Source organism: Diadema antillarum, unplaced genomic scaffold, assembly GCF_040938485.1.
Source record: "Diadema antillarum isolate AM-2024a unplaced genomic scaffold, OU_Dant_1.0 seq00000696_RagTag, whole genome shotgun sequence".
In the NCBI taxonomy this organism is placed as follows: Eukaryota; Metazoa; Echinodermata; class Echinoidea; order Diadematoida; family Diadematidae; genus Diadema; species Diadema antillarum.
The window spans coordinates 964768-973340 of NW_027271601.1; the positions used below are offsets into that span (position 1 = coordinate 964768).

The window sequence follows — 8573 nt, forward strand, 5'->3', positions numbered from 1 at the left end:
TTATTGCTTGTATGCAATAGGAAATGGTCTCCCTTTCTCCCAGCGATGTTGTCGCTCTCCGGCGTCCCTGGACTTCCGGCCGAGAAGCAGACGATTGATCTCGTCCAGCCGTTTGTTGAGGTCGTCTGCTCGTCTGGCCAGGTTGTTCATGCCTCCTCGGAGTTCGCCGACTTCCCGCTCGATGCCGCTGTTTTCCCGCTTTAGCTTGAGGCTGACTGACCGGCAGGTATTCACTCGCGTCTTTAGCTGCGAGAAGGTGTTCCCGGTGACGGTGAAACTCTTTTCAATGGTCATCTGCTTGGTATAGAGCTCCCAGGTTTTTTCCCGAAGCACAGCCACTTTTCCCGCCATGTGTTTCATCTCTCTGAAGGTGGCGTACTCGGGTGGCTGCTGTGTGCTGTGCTGTAAGATCATGGCCTCCCGGTCGATGCCGATTTGTGGTAAGCGACATCGCATCTGAATCTGTCTCGGCTGCACAGGCATCGTCGAACAACTCCTGCCCAAGTAGCTGCTTCTACGAACGAAATTTTCTTACAGGTCACAGAAATATGTATTATGGTGAAGCAGAAAATAATGGTAAATAGCTCACTCTCCCTGTCCTCTCTGTGTGCGACAATTTCCCAGTCTGAAGTCAGGCTCTGGATCCAAAATGTGCTTTTAGGATTGAAGCTGCCACTCTCAGGTCTTCAGATCTGCATTTTCCGAGGATTAAGTCATGACTTCTGTGACGGACGACTGAGAAGTAAATCGACAGTTCTTAGAGTAACACTATTTCATCGACAGAGATGCTGGCGTGTCTGTGAGTGTTACAGAATGCTTCGAATCACTGGATCGCGAGGAAAGAGGTGAAAAGCTAATCTTCCTGTGTTTTGGTGGCGGGGATGTACGGATGTGTTCAATGGCAAATGAGTCAACCGTTGCAGCTGTAGTGATCAAAAGCAACTTGAAGCAGGTTCGCGTTTGTTTCGACCATGAGGTGTCTTTCTTCTAAGGAATCACCGCGGATGTCTTTCGCTACCATTTGCCAAGATTCCACCTGCAGAGCAACTCTGGTCACTCCGCACATATGGCAGCGAATTTATACCGCCCCCTCACGAGAGATCATTTACTGCTCCCCTTCCCCGCCTAATTAGCACGAACTCGGGCGTGTGCGCAGTTAGTCGCTATGTTTTTCTTTAATCTAATACTCATATCGCTCGGGTGCGGACTTTGTCTGGCAAATCCGCCTTTACCTGGCATACTGCCCAGTGATTCAGTTAAGATTCCTGCTCTTTCATATCTTGTACTTTCTTCGGTCTTTCATGCTGTTGTTGATTTCATTCATTTCGCCTTTTCCACTTGTGACGTGTACAGGAGCAAGATATATTTGGCAAATCATGGCCTAAGTTTAAGGTCGACAGGTTTCGTTGAAGACTGGTACGCTTGCTTGAGACCACCATGGCCTATTTACAGTTTGGTTTATTTTTAGCCACGCCATCTTCAATTACACGATCTTGAGTTGCGCTAATACGATTTACGAAGGTGAGACTTCCGCGCCAAACTGACAACAACGCACTTGACATATCCACAGAGCTCGGCTGTCTGTTACGACCAGCTGATCACATCACGTCTTATTTGCTTTATGACACCGCACGCAAGTACCCTACCCCGGGTAAACCCGGTAGTGATTTCAGCGGATGTTGGAGTGATTTCTTGAGATGTATCATTTGGCATGTCTCCATTCATCGCTGTAGTCTTCTCAATTTCTTTAGAGATGACGTCACAATGTCCTGGATGCACACAAGCACATGTTACTCGATCCCGACAGTTGGTATAGGGCAGTGTTCAACGTTTTATTTCCTGTACACTCTGTCATATGCCAAGATGAATGACAGACCACTTTATGCAAATTTCACTTTATGTTAACGTTATTCTGGTTGCCTTCTCAGTACAAAAACAAAACAAAACAAAACGACAAGTTTTGTTACATTTCTCATGTTAGGTATTGCCTTACATGTCGATAGGGACCTATACGTGAAAGTAGGTAAATGTCCGTGTGAAGTTTACAAATCGTCCTCATACAGATATTTACTTTTTTTTTCAAATAAAAACAATTCAGAAAGGCTGTATTTCTCTCAAGCGGACTGCAGGAACTTAAAAATCTGATGTCCATTTAAAGTTGGTGGATAATACGTTCATAATTCGTGCGAATTTTAAGATTTACAGACGGAACGAACCAAACAAGCAATTATTGAACAGATGACATTTCGAAGTCGCATTAAACTTCAAAATGGTGGATGACATTACTGATTACTATAATACACGCATTAAATTCCGACCAACTCTTTATTTGGTATTCAGATCCAGGATACTGCATGGGGCATACGATACCACATGCAAGAAGAAATCCTAGGCCATGATGCCCACATACATACCAACTGTGCACCTGTACCTAATAAATGACTGCCTCGTTATTGTGCCACAGCATAACTGCATAACTACAACTAACCTTTATAACTATGATCTTTCAAATCTATCATAATATGAAATCGGACTGACAATTGCATCCATCTTGATTGTTATTTTAGTAAGCTCCATGTGAGAGTAATTAAAAAAAAAAAGAAATTAGCATCCATTAAGTGTTTCCCCCTTACTCCCATTTGTTTTCCCTTGTTCACTCTCCATCTCGTGGACTCTTAACTCTCACGGTGTCCTCGACCCTTCCCTAATCCAGAAAGAAAGAAGTGAGACCACATCCAGCGACAAATTATGGCTAATTAGCGAAATTAGCGCAGATAACTCAATCACATTTCCTCGATCTTGAACCTGGACGGGCGTAACGATGAGTGCGCTAATTACTTCAGAAGAATGAGTCATGCGTCTACAAGCCTTAAAGGAATGATGGAATGTAACCGTACAGTTATCATGAATATTTCGATGTACTCCAAACAAGATGTGACATCATCCAATCGTGACGAATTTTCATTTTTACCCACGCCGATGAAAATCGGCAGGGGGTTATGTAAAGGGTTCCGTATGTTTGTTTGTTTGTTTGTTTGTTTGTTTGTTTGTTTGTTTGTTTTTTGTTTGTTTGTTTGTTTGTTTGTTTGTTTGTTTGTTTGTGTACAAGATAACAAGAGAACGGGTAAACGGATTTGCACGAAATGTTCAGGGAATGTTTGGATAATGACAGGAAAGAATCGATTAGATTTTGGTGATAATCGGTTGACCCTTGCAAATTCTGTGTGACCTTGAAGTTTTGACCCCATGTATAGTGACCATTCCGAAAATTTCCCGTTTCTCACTTTGCGATTTTCCGCTACCATACGAAGACATAAACTCCCCAACGATCCGACTTCGCTGCTCAAATGTTCGTAAGAATTCCGAAATTTACGTTTAGGCCTATTTGAGGGTTTAGTATGTCCTTCTAGATTTATGAAAGTTCGTTCTCCGTCATCACAAACTGGCCCGTATTTTGATGATTTTTCAAATTAACATTGATTGTTTTTTTCGTTGGAGGAGCATTTTGCTCGGTCGCAGTCACACTGCACGATATGCGTGCTCAATGTCAATGCGTGTGCAAGGCCGCTGAAAATGCATCGCGCTCTACACTGTTGGTGCAAAATTGCACCGGGGACGTTGCGGCGCTCGTTGGTGGCCGAATACTGGTGCAGTAGACATTTGCATTCAACCCTTGCATTGAATAATTCCCGTAGACACTAATCATAGGGGTAATTGCCTAGGGGGTACGTAAATTTTGTTTTTCATTTTTGCTTTTGTGGATACCATCAAAGATCGTACACTCATACGACCTTTGATATTTGATGATTTTTCAAATTAACATTGATTGTTTTTTTCGTTGGAGGAGCATTTTGCTCGGTCGCAGTCACACTGCACGATATGCGTGCTCAATGTCAATGCGTGTGCAAGGCCGCTGAAAATGCATCGCGCTCTACACTGTTGGTGCAAAATTGCACCGGGGACGTTGCGGCGCTCGTTGGTGGCCGAATACTGGTGCAGTAGACATTTGCATTCAACCCTTGCATTGAATAATTCCCGTAGACACTAATCATAGGGGTAATTGCCTAGGGGGTACGTAAATTTTGTTTTTCTTTTTTGCTTTTGTGGATACCATCAAAGATCGTACACTCATACGACCTTTGATATCATCACACTCTCGGCTTGCTATAATCAAAATATCCCGCAAGAAAACGGCGTATTTCTCGATTTTTAGCGCTTTTTCCGCGACCCGTCGCGTAGACAATACTCTTAAAACTGGACTTAATTCGCGCGCGCTTGGAAAAGTTCCGATTCTGCACTTTTGACGGTGGAATTTGGGATTTTCGATGGATTTTTGGAGGAGACTTAAGGACTTTCCTGTACGTGAATGAGTGTTAATACCGTATGTGTAATTATGTGATTTGCGTGTGATGTGACTGTAGAACCAAAGATCGTACACTTCAGTGTACGATCTTTGGTAGAACTCACTGGCTGGTGATAAAGCACACTGGCAATTAAGTGGCCGAATTCTGGTAGATGACCGAATGCACATTATGTTTACCCCGACTTTGTACTTAGGCGTGGGTCTGCCGCCTTTGACGGCCCCTCTCTAGTCTTAAATGTCCCGAGAACGACAAGCCTATTGATTTTCTTCTTATTTTTGTAGTTTTGCGTTTACAGTCATGTTTTATTGTGTAAATGAATCATCGCATCAATCAGATTTTCGGGGGTCACTGTCTAAGTATTCATCTACTATACATCTGTCTTGCATACTATGCGTTATAAATTCTAAAGAACGGTAGAGCGGCTGCCATAAATGAGAATGTAGACAATTTGTGTATTTTTCGTCATTATAGATTTTTCCGCCCAATTTCATCAGATTTGCATTCGAGTTAACGATGAGGTCATTCAAGTTCGAGTGAATTTGAATAATCGCCGAGATCGACATTCAAAAAGATAACTAGTTCATTCAATCTAATTTCATCAGCATGCGATTTCATGAGTTTCTCACACAAGGGTGTAAAAAGGGCATTCAAATAAAAAATTCAAGTGCAACGCATTCAAATTCGCATCAGCACCGCCTTGGAGAGCGTGAAGGAATTCAAATTCACGACAAGGGAAACAATTACAACGTATGGGCAGTCTTTTTCGTTGTTGCTTTTACTCTTTGTAGTTACTCAGCTGTTTGAATATGCAAACTTAATATACCTTGAAATGTAATTTTCGACTCATACTATATATAGCTAATAACTCGTATAACCCCACTTTCAAACACATACATCTACACTTTATTCATACACGATTTTAGCCGCTGCTATACATTACAGAGTATGCGTGAACATCTCGAATACGGACCGAATTAGTGGATGAAGCATGACCTTGACAACCAGCAAAACTGGCGATATAACCCTTTGGTGAAATAGATCTATCTACAGCTGATCCGATTGCGGCAACTTATGATATGGACACGGGGAACTAAGGAATGGAATCAAAATGGATCAATATGGATTTGGACGTATAGGACCCCTAAGATTTAAAATTCTGAGGTATGGCTATTTCCTAAATGTTACATCCATACTGTTAGGGATGAATTGAAAGTGACAGAAAGGTCGACAGGAAAGAAATACATCCAATACAATTCATTCATATTTCATTCATTCATTTGTTTTTCATTTCCAACAAAAACATATAAATGTATTACAGAAATTGAATACAAGTACATAAATTTCATCATAATACAAAATAAAGGAATGCTAAAAAGCTGAGCTTGTAGGGTGCATTCCCCCCTCACGTAACACAAGAAATTATATGATCGATTGACTGATATACGTTGAAAATGGATGAAACAAAGAAACTAAGACAAAAAAAAAACCTATTACTAAGCTAACTTATCCGAAACAAAAACCCTGAACAAATCCCTACACTAAGTCGCTGTCATGCCGGAAGAGAGAGGAGAGACAGAGAGAGAGAGAGAAATAGAGAGAGAGAGAGAGAGAGAGAGAGAGAGTATGTGTGTGTGTGTGTGTGTGTGTGTGTGTGTGTGCGTTGTGTGTGAGAGAGAGAGAGAGAGAAAGAAAGAAACTTATTACGTGGAGAGAAGATAAAAGACAAAAAAAAATAGAAGAAGACAAGAGGTAGTGGATGGATGGAGCCGCTTAGCTGTGATTTCAACAGAATATAAGGTTGGATTTTACACTTCTTTGCAACTAATAAAAAGTCAATATAGTTTTTTAATTTCATAAAATTAATGTTCAAAACATTAATTTTCATGATATTTAGATGAATTCTTATAACTGTTCAAAATATTTTTCTTCAGATTACTCTTAAAAGAACTTAAACTTAGGGATGTCCTTAAACTGTTAGAAAGATTGTTCCAATATTTTGTCCAGCAAACGTAAATATAGATTGTGTGAACATAGTTCTAGTTAAAGGCAGATGGAATTCATCAGAGTGACGAGTTGGATATTTATGGAACGAGCGGTTTGTCGCAAACATGCTTGTGAAAACAGACGGTAACAAATCATTAGAGAGTTTATACATAAATTGGCCAAGACAATAAAAATAAATATCGGTTATCTTTAAAATGTTGTTTTCAAAGAATAAAACATCGGTGTGGGCTCTCCAAGATACATGACAAATTATTCGAAGAGCTTTTTTCTGGAGACCGGACAGTCTGTCGAGATAGGTTAGAGTCATCAGCAAAAAGTACAAGATAAGATAATTAAATGAGGCGTGGAAATGAAAATGAAATTGTATCATCGGACGTATCAATCGTATGATAGTGAAAAACGGCCCCTAGAAGTTGTGTACACCATGTACACTGTATGTTGATTGAATTCGAACGTTCAAAGTGCGAAGTTGTGTTCCTCTAAATGAAATTGAAACTGGTATTTGGCACGAATTTGAACGTCTATCCAGCTGGCGCGAAATTGAATGCCAACTTTGAGTCGTTAAATTGAATGAACTTCCCTCTAAATTGAATGAAATAAAATCTAAAAGGAATGACATGAAATTAAATTGAATACTCAAAAAAATAAAATGAACCGTTAGAGGAGAGCAGTGACTAAAATCGCTTGAATTTGAACACCTTTTCATTAATTCTAATGCAAATGTGATGAAATTGGGCGGTAAAACCTACATTACCCCCGTCAAGGAGGTTGTCTATTTTTAATTTTGCAGTTTGTGTGTTTGTTTGTATGTTTGTGTATAGCAGTATTACCCGAAAAGTCACCTTCGGATTATAACAAATTTTTCAGAATAACTTCGTTTCGGTAATACATGAGGAACAGGTAATTAACATTAGTATTGTGCATATTCTTTCAGGTGTATTATTTCTTACACATTGTTTGTTAATATGCAAGATCCCAGTTTTTTTTGTAATATGATGATACCCGTATGTCACCAGCGTCCTCCTATAAAAACAAAAAAGCCCCTCATGCCCTCGACCCAATTCACAATTCAGTGATTTAGAAGACATTCCTCTTTATATTTATATCACTGTGTGACGCATTTTGTACCGTGTTTTAGTGAATGAAGCAATGCAACTACCTCTCAGTGCCCTCAATCAACAATTCACTCATTAAACGGCTTCCTCACTGAAACAGTCAATCTATCAATCAATCACACGGTTTGATGATTTAAGGAAGGAAATCTCACGATTCATTAGAGCGTTATTCACGATAAGTCATTGTGGCATAGAGAAAGAGTCATGATACGCCGTAATGTAAATTCAAATACTTATCCTGTCACTGTGCGAAATTATGATATCTGAGCATTTTTTATGCTACTGGCTTTCATAGTGCGATGTTTCCTTGACACGTACCGTGTTAATGTTGACTGGCTATGATTGATGATGAAGGATACGAGATGCAATGGTAGTGTGTGGTGTCACATGCGATAACAGTAACGATGATGATGATGATGATAATGATGATAATGATAACAACAACGATATTGATAATAATAATTTAATTATCATTATCATTATCATTGTTGTCATTATGACTATTATTATCATTAGTATAATGTCAAACAGTTATAATTACAATAATACTGATTATAATGGTGATGATTATAATAATTATAATGATAATAATCAATAGTCATATTGTATGGCGCATTTCCAATACGATACTGATCATTTCAATTATCATGCATTGACCTATAACTACACAATATACATTCATCGCTAGTTGATTAATCCATGCACCTGTTTCTGTCACAAGTGTCACAAAAACATTTAAAACTTTCCTGTTTTGATCTCATCATCACCACCGACAGCCAGCCTGGATGAAAACAAGACGATGCTTTGAGAAATCTAAGTGTAATTTACAAGAGAAAGAACAAAATTCATTTTGTCAGGTTGATTGTGATTAGTAATCTAATTTTTCCCATTTTTGCACATTGCTCCAGAGTAAAACAACACATAATTGTATGCCTTACATTAAAAGCAGCGTTACATGCGTGTCCACAAGTGTCCACTTCAGTATAGACAGCAATTTTGTCACACAAAATTTGTCATGTTTTCAGATTTGCTGCTCCCAGTATTGGTGTATATATCAAAGGCAGTTGAGTCTCATAAGGCACCTCAGGCA

General features: G+C 39.5%; 1 protein-coding gene across 1 annotated transcript; it reads right to left on the reverse strand.

Moving 5' to 3' along the window:
* Positions 1 to 414, reverse strand: LOC139737594 (uncharacterized). Its single transcript, XM_071648274.1, has one exon. It carries the CDS (start codon positions 412 to 414, stop codon positions 1 to 3), a length of 414 nt encoding a protein of 137 aa, XP_071504375.1.
* Between the last annotated feature and the right edge of the window lie 8159 nt (positions 415 to 8573).